The 19118-nt window shown below is 48.7% G+C and overlaps 1 protein-coding gene across 3 annotated transcripts in view; it reads left to right on the forward strand.

Moving 5' to 3' along the window:
• SRGAP3 (SLIT-ROBO Rho GTPase activating protein 3) overlaps positions 1–19118 on the forward strand; it is a 243994-nt gene that overhangs the window by 118571 nt on the left and 106305 nt on the right. For all 3 annotated transcript variants that reach the window (XM_010828406.1, XM_010828404.1, XM_010828405.1), the window contains exon 2: positions 3007–3199. In XM_010828406.1, coding sequence (XP_010826708.1) covers positions 3007–3199 — 193 coding nt within the window. The remainder of the gene's footprint in view (positions 1–3006; positions 3200–19118) is intronic.

A 19118-nucleotide genomic window follows, 5' to 3' on the forward strand; every position in this document is an offset into this window, starting at 1 on the left:
AACACTGGTTTTAAAACTTATTTGCTTGCCTACCCTCTACATGAACTTTGGGGGGAAAAAAAATCTCTTTTGCCTCACGCATTTTAACTTGACATCTGAAATGTTTACCAGAAATTTAAACAGTTACAAAGGATATCATTTCTGCCATATTGTACATATTGACCTTGTAGAAATAAATTACTGTACCCTCTTAACTGTATCAAATGCAAACTAAATAACAGCAATTTTTAGTTTGCCTTTTTATTGATGTGTCACTTATGTATAGTAGAATGCTCAGATCTTAGTGTGCAGCTGTTAATTTTTACCAGATCCAGGTGTAATGGTCTATCTCCAGTATTCCAGAATGCAACCTTGCACCGTCTCTCAGTCACTACCCCCAAAGGTGATCATTTCTCTGAACTCAGTCACCATAAGTTATTTTTTGCATATCTAATTTTTTTCCTTGCTTCTTTCCATCAGCATGGTAGCAGTAGATCATTTTTTTTCCCTTATCATTTGGTATTCCATTGAATGAATATCTCACATTTAAAAAATCTTATCTATTCCTTGCATAAATTCACTTTACCATTAATATTTTAAGACTGACAAGCATTTTGAAATAAATTGCCCCTTTGAAAAAAAATCTTATGTACTCTTAATGGACATTTTGGGTTGTTTCTAATATTTAGCTATAAAGCTGTGAGTATTTTCCATATTTTGGGGGTAGACATAAACACTGATTTCTTCTGAATATGATCTATGGGTGGAATTGCATGGTGACTGGGGGCAGGAGGAGAAGGGGACAACAGAGGATGAGATGGCTGGATGGCATCACCGACTTGATGGACATGAGTTTGAGTAAACTCTAGGAGTTGGTGATGGACAGGGAGGCCTGGCATGCTGCGATTCATGGGGTCGCAAAGAGTCGGACACGACTGAGCGACTGAACTGAACTGAAGATAAATACCACAAAATATTTGTATCCACCACCACTCACCAAAAATTACCTGTGCAAGTCAGAAATTTTATAGTTATATTGTTCCTATCTTTACCTTCTTGAACTCATAATTCCCTTCTACTTCCTTCACAGAATTTTACATGTTTTCATGCTTGAACTTTTTTTTATTGATTTCTCTTTTCTTTTTGTCCAAAATATGTATGTAAATTGAAACGGACATTAAAAAATTTGCTTTGACCATAAAACACTAAATATCTTTATTTCATATTGATTTATCATTCAGTTCATCAAAATAATATCAGTGTTTTATAATTTGATAAATACTTAATAAAAATAAAAAGTAAGACAGAATGGGAAGTGCTTCTCAGAATGAGATGGATGGGATGGCTTTAAGGTGCATAAGGACCATCCAGGGATCTCGTTAAAATGCAGATTGTGATTCAGAACGTCTGGGTTGGGACCTAAGGTTTCTAATAAGTCTATGGCTGTTGTTTCTAAGACTAAGACTTCTGTCTGCATCAACAAGAGGAAAACGGGAGTGCAAAGGGAGTTAAAGACAGACTTTCTCCAGGTATAGTCAGGACTGACCAAGGGCTGTGTTTCTAATAAGGCTGTGGAAGATGCTGATGCTGCTGGTCTATGGACCACACTTTGTGTAGCAAGGGTTTATGGTCCCTAGATTAAAGAAGATTTGCTAGCACCAACGTTTTTAACTGTTCTCTACCTTGACTCTGAGAAATTGTGCCATAATCAGATTCTGAATAAGGGAGAAGATGGTCTTCTGCAAATAGAGAGGATGGTTGTGAAGAGGCAGGTGGAAAGGAGAGATGCCGAGGCACATTCTCAGGCCAAGGAAGAATGGGAATGGAAGTAGGCTCTCAGACCCATGCCTTTGTAACAGCTCCTGCCATGCACCCCCTGGCAAGGCTTCCAGTGCCCCAGAGTAGCACTGCACGCTCTGAAGACCCCTTTTCCAAAGGATGCTAAGATGGTACTGGCCACCTTTTCAGACAGGAGGCCCGTTTCTACAATACGATTGACATCTCAGGGACTGATTTGAAGGAATAGCGAGTTCACTGGGGGGAGATACAGAGAAGTTTGGAGTCAGATAGTGGGTGGCCTTGAATTCCGTGCTAAGGAGTTGGACTTAATACTCAGCCAGAGGAGGGCCTTGGGGAGTTTTGAGCAGGGAGCTGGTGTGAGCACAGTGTGGAGAGACTAATCTGCTGCGCAGCCTGTGGGATGGTAGGGAAGAGGTTATTTTGTGGTGATGGCAGCAGTGATGAAACCACTGGGATCCGGTTGTGATTTTTATCTCGAGCCCCTGCTTGTGAACTTTTGCCCTGGGTGCACAGAGCTGGGTTGCTCCATCAGGACTTCCTGAAGCCTGGGCTACATTCTCTGGTGGTACCTGAGATGGTGATGCATGGAAGCTCAAGGTGACTGAGAGAGGAAAACACACATGCCATTAAATAACCCTGAAACCTGAGGGTGAATAGCGTCCCTTCAGCCCTCGCTCTGTCCTGACTACACCTGGAGGAAGTCTGTCTTTAACTCCCCTCCCACTCCCATTTTCCTCTTGTTGATGGAGACTCAGAAGTTTAGGCTTAGGGCCTTTGGTAAGCAATAGTCTCTGGAGAGAATTTTAACAAAATTTTTGCTTTTGTTGAATCAAGTTTCTGTGTACCAAAACGGCAAGTGGTTCTAGTTTTACCCTTGCCATAATGACATTAAACTGTATGTTTTAGGTAAGTTGTTTTCAGTAAGAAAAGTGAGTGAATTTACTAGATCATGTGGAAGAAATAATAATGCACGTGATGTGTGGGTATGGCAAAAATCGTGGTGGTGACATGTAGTGATTCAACTTTGGCAAACATTGGGTTACATTGTGGCAAAACCTGGCGTTTGCTCAATTGTCCTGCCAGTGCCTGGAGAGGCTCTGGGTGGCGGGTGGTGTGGAGGGGGCTGCTGGCATCGCAATGCCTGGACCACTGGCGGTGGGTGGGCCAGGCGGGTCCCCCTGCTGTCCCCACCACCACCTCACAGCCCACTCCTGCTTCTGCCCACAGAGATCCGCACGCAGCTGGTGGAGCAGTTCAAGTGCTTGGAGCAGCAGTCGGAGTCGAGGCTGCAGCTGCTCCAGGACCTCCAGGAGTTTTTCCGCCGGAAAGCAGAGATCGAGCTTGAGTATTCCCGCAGCCTGGAGAAGCTGGCCGAGCGCTTCTCCTCCAAGATCCGCAGCTCCCGGGAGCACCAGTTCAAGTGAGAAGGGGCTAGGGGTCTGGGGCGGTGGGAGGCAATGCTGGGAGGGGAAGCAGCAAGGAAATCAGGACTCCCTGGGGGCAGATGGTGGGCTTTTAAGGCCCAGGGTCTGCAGGTGACTTTCATCTCCAGCCCTCAGTCTTCCTTGGTGTAAAGTGAGGGTAGAAATAGTTGCTACCCATAAAGATGCTGAAAGGAATACATGATGGACCAAGAGAAGCACTTGTCACAGACAGGAAGTGCTCAATAAATGGTTCTGTTGTTATTATGCCACCAAGCACCAGGCTCTGCCTCCATCTGGGCCCAGGTGCCAGCCCATCGCCTTTCAGGACATCTTGACTATACTCAGTTCTCTTTTATCTGGGGGTCAGCCAGCCCATGTCTGCATTCCTTCAGCACAGTGGCCTCAGAATTGCTTCTCTTTGGAATAGATGCTCAAAGTATTCCTCTTCCTTCCTCCCCTGGAGGATGGTGCCAGGCTTAGTTGCTTATTTATATACACACACCCTCCAGGTCCTAATTTCTCACACCCCAAGCTCGGATTTTGAGGCAGGAGGGAGGCTTGATCCTCTTAGGTACATCCCTGGCTGAGTCCTCAAGCTGTAAATGCCCCCTACCTCAGGACCGTGAAGAGCCAGCGGCCAAGTGCAGATAGAAGCCATGACCTTACCAGGTTGCGCCCCGCCCCCCATCTGTTCCCCCCTCGGCCATACTCCCTGGAGGTCTCCATCCTCTGTGAGTCATCTCTCCAGTGAATGGCCCTCAACCCCATGAGACCAGAGACTTGGTCCATCCTGTCTATTCCATTCCTCTTTCCTCTGGGTTCAATCTCTTTTTCTCTCTCTACATAGGTTTAAATTGTGGTAAACTACACATAACATAAAGTTTACCTACCACCTTAAATATTTTAAAATATACAAGTATGTGGCATTAAGTCCATCCACACTGTTGTGTAATCATCACCCTCATCCTTCCCCAGAACTCATCTTACTAATGTGAAACTCCACACGCCGTGAACAATGCCCCATGTCCCTTCCCCACCCCCATCCTGGAACTCACCCTTCTGCTCTCTGTCTCTATGAATCTGACTGCTCTAGGGACCTCAGATATGTGAAGCATACAGTATTTGTCCTTTTGTGACTGTGGCTTATTCCACTTTGCATAATGTCCTCAAGGCTCACCCATGTTGTCACATGTCAGAATGTCCTTCCTTTTTGAGAGTGAATGACATTCTGTTGTGTGTATAGACTACACTTTGTTTAGTGGCGTCCACCTTTCTCTCTCTGTGTTTTGCATTCTACTCTGGCCAGGGAGCGCTCTTCCTTCAAACTCCCCTCAACATCTCCTTACCTGGTGCCTCAGCATTTTGAGCTCTCAACTTTTGTGCCTTCTTCCCTTGACATTTGGGGAGAAAAAATGCCTTATTAAAGGTCAAAAATTTATTACATGTTTGCAAATACCATGCATGTTTTCCCACCCAATCACATCTATTCAAACTTTCATTGCAGGAGGATACTTCTGTTAATAACTTCCTCCCAGGCACTGTCTGGGCCCTTTCATACATAATCTCATTTTTCTGATGTTTTGGAGGAAGCATGTACTTTTTAAAATTTTAAGATAAAAGTAAAACACTTTTTGTTACAAATGCAGAAAAGTAGAAGAAAAAAATCACTTGCCTGCCATTCAGAAGCTCATGTTTTGGTTCCTTTTCATGACTGTCTTTTAGTAACAACAACAACAGTGATTTATTGAGCACATTAACTGAGCACTTGCTTTGAGTCAGATCAGTATCCCATCTTAGAGATGACAGAAAGGCTTGTACAAACATGTCTATGGGCCAGTTATTGGGAAGTGACAAATTTGAACCTTCACTCTCATTCTGCCTCCTTGGCCTGAGATGAGAAAGGCCTGGGTGTGGTCTGAGAGCAGCCATGGACTCTGAACACTTGGCTAAAACCACAGACTCAGACACATGTACAGAAACCCACATCTCTGGCTGGGCTGTCACGGGAGCCATTCAGGCTGCGTGGTTGGGCTAGAGCTCAGCTTCCGCCACTCTCCTTCCTCTTGATTTGGATTCAGCTCCCTTTTCCTGTGCTCAGTGTGGACACGGGGGAGGGAGGCACTGGGGGAGCATGTGCAGGGGTACCCTGTTCCTTTGCATTGCCTGTAATGAGCTCAGTCAGCCCCTCATGGCTTCATTAACTGAGGCCACCAGACAGAATGGGAGCCCCAGCTGGCAGTCGGGCCCAGCAGGCTGCTGGACACACCATGAAAGTCTAATTAGGGTGTGGCCAGGTCAGTGCAGCTGCTGTGGGCCCTCAGCACCAGGCTGATGTATCTGCAGAGTTCCCCCCATGGCTTTTGGAAGTGCGAGTCTCCAGGGGATGCCTGGATTTGCGCTCTGACCCCAGGGCCAACCAGCCTGACCTCTGGCTGCCTCTTCTTTGGAGCTCAGTGCACAAGGTCTGGACTGTGCTCTGGGTCCTTCATCCTGGCTGTCCAGAGAAGCCTTGTCCTGCCATCTTGTAGGCCCTTTATTAAGAAGGTCCACCTATCTGCCAGGTAGCCTCTCAGGGTGAGGGGGACGGTGCCCAGGCCCAGGTCTGGTCATGTTATTCCCACTGCACAGTCCATTTGGGCTCCTATAACAAAGTATTCTGGACTGGGTGGCTTGTAAACAGCAATGGTTTTCTCACGGTTTTGGAGGCCGGAAGCTGGAGATCAGGGTGCCAGTGGCGGGATGGTGAGGTTCTGGTGAGCTCCCTCCTGTGGCTTGTGGACGCCGATCCTCCTTGTGTCCTCATGGAGTGGAGGACAGAGAGGAAGCAAGCTCTAGAGCGTCTTTTGAGGGCACTGATCCCATCATGAGGGCTCCCTTCTTCCCCCATGACCTAATTTAATCCTTCGTATCTGCTAAAGGCCCTACCTCCTAACACCATCACATTGAGGGTAGAGTTCAACATGTGATGTGTAGAGGAATACAGACACTCAGTCCATAACAAGAACTCGTGTCTCTTGACGCCAAGTCTAGTGTTCCTACTTTGCTCCGTGGGTTCTGTCTTTCTAAGGCCCTAGCTGCTTCCTCTCCACCTGGGCAGTAGAACAATTTCCAGCTCCCCAGGGAATGCCCAAGAGGAGTCTGGGCTAGACTCACCCAGGCTGAGTTCCATGTGGCAACCCCGTTCAAGGAAAAGCTCAGCCTATGGCCCTGAGGGCTCACCTGCGGCAGGTTGAACTTTCAGAAAACAATACCATCACGTGTGTCTTCTTCCACCATCACATATTTCTGTTCTAACATACCTTTTTCAAAGCACTCTGACTTCTGTACTCTCATAATCCTCATCATAACCCAGGGTATAGTGAGGGAGTCATTGGTTTTATCTCAAACCATCTGAGCACCAGGCAAGCTAAGTGGGATGTTACAAAGATAAACTGTGAGCTTCTGAGTGAGAAAACCCAGGGCTCCTGACTTTGAGCTCGGGCTTCTCTCTCCAAGAAGTCACATGGGTGTATATCAAGCATCTTTTGTTTTCCTGGAGCATGCTTCTTGCTGAAGACACAAGCATGAAGGACCCCTCCTCTTTCTCTCTTATGAGTACACAGCTTGGGCACTGTCCATAGGTGATGTGGTTGGGGCAGACACCCAGTCCCTGTGGCCCTGCTCTTTGAACCCTGCCATCTGCTTGCTCTTCAGGCCTAGCATTTAGGTGTCACTTCCTCTGCAAAGCTTCCATGAGTCTGACCTGGTGCCCTCCTGTGTGTGTCCACGATATTCTGCACTTGTTGATTTGCTTATTCAGCCAGTATTTACTGAGTACCCACCAATGCCCGGTGCTGGCTTACAATGGCAAACAAGACAGACTTGATTCCTGCCTTGGTGGGATTTACCATCTCGTGGAGGAGTGAGATGTGGCATCAAACATATGCAAATAAATGAAAGACAGTGTGCCACCAAATGATTGCTAGGATGGAATGATTGCTGGAGTCCAGGTTGGCAGGTCTAAGACAGCTCCCCCCACCTTTCCTGGCACTTTGGTGAAGACAGCTATATGCTGGGCTCAGCTGGGCTGCTACCCTCTCCACATGGGGTCAGAGTCCCACTTCAGTCATGGGAGCTCAGGGTCCTGAGGGGGCAGTGGGGGAGCTGCAGTCTCCTTGAACACCCACCTCCATCCCCTGCCCAGATTCTGTTGATCAAAGTGGTCTGAGCTCCAGCTCAGCTTCAAGAGGAGGGAAAACAAAGGCTTGGTTTCACTGGAGGACCATAAGAGGATTTACAGCCCCCTTGGATCCTCCACACTGAGCTAGAACGACAGTCAGGGAAGGCTGCTGGAGGAAGTGGCGTTTAAGCAGAAACGTGAGCTGAGGGTTGAGAAGAAGCAGCCGTGAGGACAGTGTGAAAGGAAGAGAGGCCAGTGGTTCTGGAACTGTGATGAGGGAAGCCATAGCCACTGAGGCATCTGCAGTAGGGAGTAGCATGATCTGATTTCCATTTTTAAAAGGTCACCCTGGATTGGAGGGGGCAAGAGTGATGCTGAGGAGACCAGTAGGCCGATAGGAGTATAGCTCTCCGGGAAGGCATGATGGTGCCCTGGGTGACAGCAGAGCAGAAAGAAAGTGGACAGGTGCTGGGAACTCTCTCAGAGGTAGAGTTGAGAGGAATCCATACCTGACCTGAGATGAAGGGACTTCAGGAGATGTGGCAAAAGCTGCCACCCTGTGTTGTAATAATCTGTTTTCCTTGTCTGCCCCTCTTTTGACAATTGGGCTGCCAGCTCCAAGATGGCAGAAGGGGTGGCTGTTGACTTGGGGTCTCTAGCACCTGGCACCAGCCCTTACTGGATGTTTATTGAATGAATGAATGAAGGTCAGATGGTAATTAGAGTGGCTCAGGGCTGGGGGTGGTGGGAGTCAAGGAAGGGGACATTTGTCTTCTGGCAGCGTTAGGAGCTTGGGGAGGCTCTTGGGTGAAGGGCCACACAGTCTGGTAGCTCGCACAGGCACAGAGTTGCTGAGAGGACAGCGTGGACTTTACAAGGTCTCTCTGACTAAGGAATCAGGGCCTGCACTCTAGTTTACCAAGTGTGGTCCTAACCAGCAGCTTTGGCATCCCTATCCTCTGGGGACTTGTCAGAAATGCAAAGCCCTTAGCCTCCCCTCAAATGTGCTGAATGAGAAACTCTGGGGGTGGGGCCCAGCAGTCTGTATTTTAACAAGTCCTTCAGGGGATTCCAATGGCCATTTACGTTGAAGATTTGCCCAAGATGCTGATTTTCTAGGTGATAAACTGTTTACAATTCACTGTCAAGCTATGCCAGCCTTCCGCATCCCTCAGCTCCCCCGGGGTAAAATCCATAATCCAGTGCCCAAGGACCCACTGGCCTTGTCCATTTTGAGGCCTGGAGCTGGGAGCCCTTCCTGAGCAGGAGCATGGCAGGCAGCACACGGGGGCTTAAATCCTTCCTCTGAGGATAGGTGGGTATCCTCCAAACAGCCTGGGTAGTTCTAGGAAACTAGAGGTTTCCTGGAACTAGGATTTCTTCTTCCTGCAGAGAAGTGTTTTCTGAAACCCCAGCACTTTGAGATGTCTGGTCAGAGGAGGGGAGGTGAGGAGAGAGAAAATGAGTTGAGGTGAGAGACTGCCTGCTCCTCACCTCCCCTTCCAGATTCCCGGTGGGCCTCAGGACGTGGAAGACTCTGAGAGACTCTATAGTAAATAAGCCTGTTGACTTCTTTCTGAAGGCTGTTAGACCACAGAATTCTCCCTCCCCAATCATGCATTGGAGAAGGAAATGGCAACCCCCTCCAGTGTTCTTGCCTGGAGAATCCCAGGGATGGGGGAGCCTGGTGGGCTGCCATCTCTGGGGTCGCACAGAGTCGGACACGACTGAAGCGACTCAGCAGCAGCAGCAGCAGTGTGTGCATGTGTGTACACAGTCACTCAGTCGTGTCTGACTCTTTGTGACCCCATGGACTATAGCTCACCAGGCTCCTCTGTCCATGGAATTTTCCAGGCAACAATACTGGAATTGGGTGCTGTTTCCTACTCCAGGGCATCTTCCCAACCCAGAGATCCAACCTGTGTCTCTTTGTGTTTCCTGCATTGGCAGGCAGATTCTTTACCATTACGCCACCTTTTTTAAACCAAACTAGCACTCTCTGGGACCCAGTTTGAAAAGCTCTGTTGAGACAAACTCCGGATTCCCCTTTGGAATGTTGGAGCTCCATGCAAACAGTGTGGGAGGTGAGGGAGCCCCCTTCTATTTCTGACTCCCTCAGTTTTTGAAACCCCTGGCCTTCTGGGGAAATACCTGATAAAAATGCTCTCTTCGGAAGTTAAGTGTTGGTTGCTAGTATGTGGACAGCTGTTATAAAAGGAACAGGGAATTCTATTCAAATATGTTTAAGATGGGGAAATTCAGAATGTGGAAAAAGCTGGAAGGTGCTTGGCCAGTCAATGAATGATGTTTAATATTCTCTGCGAAGTAGGTTTAGAGCATCTCAGCTTCACAGAGCAGTTGAGAAGGATTCAGTGAGTAACCAACTTGATTGCCAAGAAAACTTGCTTCTTTGGGGGGATGAAACATCATGGATGTTTTGTTTCCACAGATGTAGCATTTCCCTAAAAAGATGCTACAATTTAGACTTAACCTTCCAGGTGAGTCCTGGGGACAGAAGCACTTTTGTAGTGAGTAAATTGAGCCTATCGATGTGCAAAGGATTCAGAATGAAAAGGTTGGCTCAGACTGAGGTGGGGATGATGGGGGAGGCCCTCCAGGTGGGACTCGCATCTCATAGCTGCTGCTGTTACTATGGCTGTTGTCACACCAGTGATGGCTTTCCAGCAATGCTGTCCAGAGCTGGTGTTCTCCTGGGACGGGTTGCCAGATGAGTCCTTCCCGAGGGCTCTATGTCTGTGCTGTGCAGGTTGTTTAATCTTTCAGATACACCCCACATCTCTGTCACCGTATGTGAGGTCTCTAGTAGATGTTTTACATGCATTATCTCATTAAACTTCATGGTAGACATTGTGACCTGTGAGGTAGGTACTATCTCTCTCTTTCTAGTTGGAAGTATTGAGGTTTTGAGAAATTAAGTAATTTGTCCAGAGGGACACAGCCAGAGCATGTAAGTGGCAGAGCCAAAATTCTAATCTTGGTTTAACCAGTTCCATAATGCAAAAATGCTTCTAGCTGCATGACTCTGGGTGTGCCCCTCGCCTCTCCGGTTTGGGTTCATGTTTCCTGAGAGTCACCCATCAGCCCAGACCACATCCTCCTTGTGTGGGTATCACAGGGCCTCTTCTTCTCCTGCTGGTCAGCTCATGCTTATCACCCCGGGCCAGCTCAGGGCTCACCTCCTCTGCACAGCCCCATAGTCGGCAGCTCCTCCCCTGGCCTCCCACAGTGATCTGTGCGTTGCTGTCCTGGGGTTGGGGTCAGATTATCAAGGAATGATCCAGTTCATGTGTCTGGTTCTCCCACGTGAAACTGCCAGCTGCTTGAAGGCAAGGGACCATTTCTAGGCAGTCTCCCCTCTCTTTCTGACTTACAGATAGAAACTCTGTCAAAGGTTTTTGAATGAATAACTGAAAAGACCAAGATACTACCAAAAACTTCCTTCAGAAACCGAAGGAAATAAATAGACTTACCTTGTGCGGCTGCAAAGGAGAGACGTGAGGTCCAAGGATAACATTTTCAGAGAAGCAGATTTTCACTCAACCTGGAGAGTGTTCCTGTAGCCAGAGCTGTCCAGCATTAAAGGGGCTGCCTTGGGAGGTGTGAGCTCCCAATCCACAAAGGCGTGTGCACAAAGGCCAGGTGTTTTAGGAACACATTTCTGTAACATGAAGGCTGGTTAGATGGATTGGTGTTTCTCAAAATGAGGGAGGCATCGTCCGCAGCACATGAGCCGTAAATAGGACTGATCTCGTCAATCCTCTCCTACTCTCTGTGGTTACAGTTTGTTTCCAGTGTGTTGCTAACACCCCTCTAACCCCCTTTTAACTAACAGACAGCAAACCCAGGGCATCAGCATCTGCCTAGGATTGAATGATACTCTTTTGAACTTACTTTTTCATTACCTTCTACTTAGGGCAAGTGATGCTGTTTTTTAAAAACTTTTTATTTTAATCAAGACTAGGGAAAGCCCTTTGTAAATAAACCCATATAAGTAAAAAGAAGCAATGAGCAGGGAGGTATGTTGTGGGTGCAGGGTGGCAAAAATCCAGAAGCCAGCATGAGACACCCTGAGGAAAGTGAACATCTTTCATCTCTGCTCTCTCCATCCTCCACTGTTGTCTTTGTTGCTGGGAGGGATTTTAAGGCAGGAGGGTCAGCGTCTTGAGTGGTCCTTGCAGTGGTTACAGCCCCTTTTTCCTCCTCCTAGTTTTTCCATCTGGGCCCTCCCCAGATCCTACACCCAGTGTCCTGGAATCTTCAGAGACTCATCAGCAACTTCCAAAGTGTTAACCAGGACATGATTTACTTATATTTGGATACCTGGGGGAGGGCATGGCAACCCACTCCAGTATTCTTGACTGGAGAATCCCATACACAGAGGAGCCTGGAGGGCCACAGTCCATTGGGTCGCAAAGAGTCAGACATGACTGAAGTGACTTAGTACACGTGCACGAATGCTTAATATACGTAGATACATGCCTATCATTTCAATTTCACTTTAAAATAAACAATAGATATTATAATAAAGGTAAAATAGATATTGTGGTAACTAAGTAGTATGCAGTAACTATTGTTGCTAATAATTAACAAGCAGTAGTATGCAGCGGTTTAGTTTTGACTCCATTCCATTAAGCAAAGAGGATAATAATGACCTTCCAAGATTATATAGCACCTTACACTTTGCAAAGGGCTTTCCCAGCCTTTGGCTGCTTAAATACTCCCAAGAATCCTGGTGGGGCTGGAGGAGTCAGGGACGGTGTTGTCATCCCCATCTAACAGGCAAGAGACCCAAAGGCCGGCCAGGGTGGGCCCTGCTTAGGATCCCGCGCTGATTGGTGAAAGAACTGACCAGAGGAGCTGTGGGTCAGCACCCTTTGTCTGCTGAGTGCTGCACACACTGCGTGATGCACCCATTTGGCGGGTGGATAAACAAACGCAAAAGCTCTCACAGGGAACGAGAAGATGAGGTTGCTCGGATATTGCCTAATGAGGCAGGGACTTTGTCCTGGTACTAAGAATCCATTCAGCAAGTCAAAAGGGAGCTCAGCAGTGCTGCCAGGCACCGGCTCAGCGTGCCTGCACTTTGAGGTGTGAGGACTGAGCCAGCAAGCAGGTGATTACTTCTACATTAAGGTGGAGGAGGCAGGTGGGGCATCTGTAGGCCATTGGCCCTGGGCCTTGAAATACTCATGAAGGTTTCCTAGGGGAGAGGGGGGTAATGGGAGGAGGAAAATCAATATTTATAGCAAACCTACTGTGGGCTCTACATCCACATACATGAGTCAATGAATTTCCCCAGTGGCCTGGTGACATGCTGGTTGTAATAACAGTGATGCCAATAATAATTATCATTAGTATCAGATGCTGGGTTTGATGCTGAGAGTGTCTCATGAATTTCCTCATTTAATCCTTAAAGCACCTAAAGTTAGTTAGGTGTTATACACCCTGTTTTACAGATAAGGAAAATAAAAGATTTAACTAGCTTCCCAAGTTCACCCAGATGGTGAGGGGCAGAACTGGGTATTTGGACCCCAGCCTTTGATGCCATAGAACCCAGCATGGGTAAGCATAACCTGCTTCAGCCAGGTGACTCAGTTTATATAGTTTTTCCCTTTTGGATTGACTGTCTCAGGGCTGGTGTCAGCTGAAGGCAGCTTCTAAGTCAGCAGACTGCAGCTGAGTGAAGGGGTTGGCCTAGCCCCAAAGCCTCACACCGGTGGTCTGCCACCAGGCGACTCCCAGGCAAAGCCCCAATCACACTCTGCCCCTTCACCTGGGCAGCTGCTCTGCCTCCCACCTGGCCTTCCCGCCCAGTGACCATATCACTGGTCCATTCAAAACCTTCATTTGACCTTGACTTTCGAAGCCCTTCGTGGTCTGGCTCCTTCCTTCCTGCCACAGCTGTCTCCTCTTCACTGCGTCCTGCATCGCCCCTGCCCAAGCCCAACAGAACTTCTTTGGCCCCGGAACATCTATGTCCTGTCTGACCTCACAGCTTCACACTCAGCCTTCTCTCTGCCTGCAGGATGTGCCTGTCTTTGCATGTCCCACCCAGCAAACTCTTACATGTACTTCAAGCCCACTGCAAATGTTTCCATGATTCCCCATCCACCCTGAGGCAGAATAAGCCTCTCCCTCCCCACCTCCTCTGAGGTCCCCTTTCTTAGACAGCATAACAAAGGAGGTGTCTGGTACTCTGATCAGCATCCCTCCCTTCTTCTCTTGATAACAAGACCTCGATTTTCCTCTGGGGAATCATCCCTCAACAGTGGTGAGCCTGTGACCAGCACTGCATCCTTGGCCACATGCATCCTAGCAACATATAATTCCAGGACTTTTGGTGGAACGACTGGGGGAAAGCTTTCCTTTTATGGATTACTATCAGTCATGGTACTTGCCGTTTGGAGAGGGTCTGCCTGAGAGTGAAGCCAGCGCAGAGAGATGAAGGCAGAGCCCAGAGACAGAGCAGTCCTGCTGACATTCTTTCAGCCTCTGGATGCAGCTATGCCTCTTTACAATTTTTTATTACAATTTTTGATCCTTAAAATTTTTCTTCCTCCCATTACTGCTATTTTTGTTTAAGTCAGTCTGAAGTAAGTTTTTCTGTCACTTCAATTAAAGGAGTTCTGACAGTGGCCATAAGAATTCTTGGTTTGGCTTAAGTTTGGCTGCTAGATTGTGAGCCTTCTCAAGCCTCATCCAGTCATCTTTTTAATTCCCTGGGATTGGACAGTTCCCAGCACATGGCAGATATTCAAAGGATATTAGAAGAGTGAGTGAATGAGTGAATGGCTCTAGAGGGGTACAGGGAGATACGAGAGATGGTTCCTGCCCTCAGAGGGGCTAAGTGATGACACAAGCCCACACACGTGAAGGACAACTGACGAGTGAGTTAAGCAAGAAGATAAAATGTCATCCGGAAGTAACTATGTGAGAAGATTGACGTGAGCGGTGCAGACGGAACATTGAGTGGCTCTCAGATGACCCCTGGAGGAAAGGCCTTTGAAATAGATTTTGCTGCGTGGAGTAAGGAGGGGAAGGCATTCCAAGTGAGTGAAGGCAAAGAAGCGAGGCAGGAATGCCCATGACCCCGGAAGAGCTACCCCTCTTCCCAGGCTTTAGCAGCCTCCCTTCCCTGTCTTTGAGGCTAGATACATAAATAGGGAGGGAATCGCCATTCACCATTTTCATTTTTGTGTTTCTTGTTAGTTTTTTCAAATAAGTTGTGGGATTAGAGAAAAAATCTTTTGTGAGATCACATGTGTACATTTGGTTTTGAAACATACAGTGGCTGTTGTCATAGAGGTCTGAAAGGCCCTCACTGGCCACTCCATCACTCACCCACGCATTTTGATAGATGAGGCAGGAAAGCCTCAGAGAATTTGAGCTGCAAGCCCAAGAACACACAGCCAGTTAGCAAAGTAGGGCCACAAGCTGAAGCATGCTCCTCAACTCCCAGTAAAATGGCCTCAGATTCCTTAAGGGCGAAAAATACATGAACCAAGAAACCCATTCCTGGCTCAGAGCTTCACCTAGTTACTGCCCAGAGCAGAGAGGGGGTTAAGGGAAAGAGCCGGACTAGTGGCAGATGGGCTGGGCCTCAGATGCCAGCAAAGGAGGTCAGACTTTATCCTCTGTGTCAAAGGTCCATTTGCTTCCCTCGTGAACCCCAGGGAAGATGCCTAAGTCACCACTCAAACTCTCCTCAGACTCTTGATCCACCTGGGGTGGCAGCCTTTGATGGGTTGAATTGAGTCCTCTCCAAATCCACAGGATTTGAGGTCCCAAACTCTTCAGTACCTGAGTGTGACCTTGTTTGGAGATAGGGTCTTTATATCAGAGGTAATCAAGTAAAGATGAGGGCATTAGAGTGGGCCCTAATCCAACATGACTGGTGTCCCTATAACATAAACAGAGGGGAATTTGGACATAGACACACATCCAGGGAAAACATATGTGAACGTGAAGGTGAAGGCCAAATGCCAAGGGACACCACAGATGGCCAGCACACCCCCAGAAGCTGTGGGAAGAACACAGAACAGGGGGGCTCCCCCACAGCCTTCAGAAGGAAACACCCCTGCCAACTTTTCGATCCCAGACTTCTAGCCTCCAGAGCTGGGAGACAGTACACTTCTGCTGTTGAAGTGACCCATTTGTGGTGCTGTCTGGACACACAGAAGCCTGGTGTCCAGCAATACACTGCCCAGACGCTCATCCTGTCCTTCCAGCCCTGGTCCACTCTGCCCCGCTGGCCAGGCCTCCGCCCCTCGTCCACCCGCTCTGCCCTCAGGAACTTCTGGGGATTCTCTCCTTGATCCCTCGGCCACCACCATACACCCTACCCAGCTCATCCTTCTAGGCACTTTTCACCTATCTGCCAATTGTGTGCCCAGACCTTCCTGGCACCAGAGAAACAGTGGTGAGTAAGATAGACATAAACTCTGTTTGGCTGTATCAGTCTTACCTGAGAAAGGGCAGAAGACAGCAAGGATATTGCTGTAAAAAAAAAGAAAGAAAAAGACAGACATAAGCTATAAAGGCGTCAAAGACAGAAACAAAAAATAAATGAAGTGGGCGGATGCCAAGAATGATAGTGGTTTAATAACAATAAAAATAGGGTGGTGTGCTAGAGACCAGGGAGCCGCTGGGGGGCAGAGAAGGCCTCAATGAGGAGAAATGTCTCAGCTAAGTTCTTAGTGACAGGAGGAACCACCTCCAGCTTCCCTGGGTGAGGTGCACACTGCCCCTCCTCTGCCATTATAGACTGGGGAGATACCAGCCATTTCTCCTTCGTAGCTCTTATCACTGATGCCATTTCCTATCTAGTTATGTGCTTATTTGGTTGTCTTCTGAGGCCCCTACTGGACTGTAAGCTCCATCAGTCAGGGAGCGTGACTCATTTTACTTCCCACTGTCTGGCACAAAAGATGGCACCCAGTTGATATTTGCATAATTAATCATTAATGCTCCCAGCAAGGACAAGGAATACCAAATCCTCCTTGGGGCAACTTAGGTAGCAAGAGGTTAAGCCTACTTCTCGGGCCCTGGAGAGAGTGCTTTCCTGAGCTCTGCTGGCAGCCACCCAAGCAAGCCCGGTGCAATACCCGGGAATGTCTTGGAAGGGAGCAGGAAGCCAGAGGCAGGGACTCGGCATCTTGGGGATGGGATGAGCTTCAGGGGCTCCCCTCCCTCCTTGAGGGTCCACCATCCCAAGGCAGTGGATTTGGATTCATCTGCAAAGTGGGGCTAAGCAGGCCTGAAAGTGGGTTCTGTTTGCTAAGCAGAATTTTCCGGCCCCCAGCCGGGAAGTGGGAGAACCTGGCTCATTGCTGATTTCATTTTCCCAACTCGCCAGCTTGGCAAGGCCTCTCTCCTCTAGCTGCAGTCACTTGGAGCCTCATACCTAGTTCTCTTAGCCAAGGGAAGAAAGCTGTGACTCACCAGAAATTGTCATTGCTATTTTCTGGCTGTAAAAAGGAAAACACACACGTATATGTGAAAGTTCTCGATTTTACCTCAGCTCAGCAGCTTCCACGTGCTGTGTAGACACAGGGATGCAGGATTGGGAAAGCAGAAAAGCCCTCAGGATGTACCATAGAAGACAGAGCGCCTGCCCACATTAATTTTGGCATCTTCTCAAAGTGTGGCTGCAGCAGGCGAAATGGCTGCAAATGTGGAGATCTGGGTCTCAGGTCAAAGGGGTCCTATTTGCAAAAGGGACAAGGAAAGAGAAAAGAGAAAGTCAGTGTCCAGCTCTGCCATCCGTGGCCTGCAGGCTTCTTCCTGCGGTCCAGGTACACTGCAGATGGCCAGTGGGATGGTAGCCATTGCACCGGCCAGAACTCTTGGGACCCTGCTCCTGCCCCCGCCTGTGCCTTGCTTCCTGGGCTCCAGCCAGACTGGCCTTTATTCAGTTCCTTAAATGCCCCAAGCTCCCTGTCCCCCAGTGAGCCTTTGCCTGTCATGTTCCTTCTGCCTGGTAGCCTCTCCCCCGAGCCCACCTTCATCTGGCTCCCCCATCTCTTCCTTTAGAGCCCAGCCAAAGGGTCCTCTCCCTCAGGGACACTTCAGTGACCCCTGAAACAGGCCAGGTCCCCTTGTTGTGGGCCCTCATGCACCACACTCTCTTCTCTAACACTTTGTGCAACTGTGACTTCATCTGCACATACTGAACGCTCTGAGGGTTACCTATCTCCCTGCTGCACTGTGAGCTCCGTGGAGGTGGGACTGTCTCTTATCCTCCACGTTATGTCCCTGGAGACTGGTCCATGTGAAATATTCAATCAGAATGTATCAGGTGGATGAACTGCTGAATGACCGTGAGTGAATGATGGTGGAGGCGTTTTCTGGTGTTTAACACCAAGGTTGACAATATGGTCTGAGTAGCCAGGCCATAGAGGTTAAGGGACCTATATAGAGTCACACAGGCAGTATGGATGCAGGGGAAGACCCACACCCTGACCAGGTCCAGGCGTGCTTCTGTTTTCCTGTGTCTTTCGGTCTCACTGGCTAGGCCCCAGTCTTTCGCCCTTCCCTCTTCCTGCTGATGTGGTGAGAACCAGGTGCCATTGTGGCAGGATCACAGATGGCAGCTCTCCACAGAGTGGGCAACTCTTCCCTGCTCCTGGCTGTGGACAGCCCTGTTCACTCCAGTCTTTTAGTCTTACAGGTGAGCTGCTCCATAGGAGGGGAGCCAGGGCTGGGAGAAGGTGGGGTGAGCCAGAGCAGCCTCCTGTGTGGGGTGGACCCAGAGGATGGGCCTGCTGGTTGGAAGGCAGGTCTGGGACAGTGTCTCTGCAGAGGATGGGCTGGCCCCTCGTCCGCATCCTGCGCTTCTTCCAGGTCACCAGGGCAGGAGGAGGCCGGCCCTGCCCCGCCCCCCCCTCCCCCCAGCCATAGCCTCCTGAGGATTGGCCTCTTCTGCCATGTGGCCACGTGCATTTGTAAAGAGTTCCAGATCACCCCATGGTTTCAAATATCATCCAAGGGCTTGTTGCCAGCGTCCACATTTGTCTCTCTAGCCAAGGTACCATCCTCTGGGTGTTCCATATGCCCTTTAGAAGGAACCCATCACCTTCCCTTCCTGCCCTGCTTCTATAAGTGCCCTCATCTCAGTAAATGCGAACCCTGCTCTCAGGAGCCCAACCTGGGAGACTTGGAGTCATCCTGAGTGTCTTCTCTCTTCCAACCAGTCAATCTCAGGGTGCAGTCAGTTTACCACCTAAATGTTTCTTGAATCTCTCAACTTCCCTTGCAGCCCCCTCGAGTTCGTCCTCACACAATAGCCAGAGTGAGAGTTTGAAAGCGAAATTTTACCCTTTCACTCCCTTGCTCTAAACCCCTCAGTGACTCCTGGCCAACATCAGGATGAGGATCAAACTCTCTACTGTGACTTAAAGGCCTGTGTGGCCTTTGCCTGATTCTCCAGCCTTGTTTTTCATTCTCCCACACATCACTCCAGGACACCATGCTCGAACCCCCTTGACCATGGTTTGACTCACTAATCTGCTCTGTCTAGGCCTTTGTTCATTATATTTCTCCACCTAGAAACTCTGTCTGTCAAACCCCATTCCAGCCTTGAGTTCTCAGCCTAACAAATGCTTTCTTAAGGATCCACCCACGCTCACCCCTTCTCTGCCCCATAATCTCCTTCCTGTCACTACGTTTATGAGGCTGCATCGTCACCTTCTGTTTCCTTACCTGAGTGGGAGGCTTGTATAAGCAGAGTCTTGCTT

This window comes from Bison bison, unplaced genomic scaffold, assembly GCF_000754665.1.
Source record: "Bison bison bison isolate TAMUID 2011002044 unplaced genomic scaffold, Bison_UMD1.0 scf7180017864492, whole genome shotgun sequence".
Taxonomy (NCBI): domain Eukaryota; kingdom Metazoa; phylum Chordata; class Mammalia; order Artiodactyla; family Bovidae; genus Bison; species Bison bison.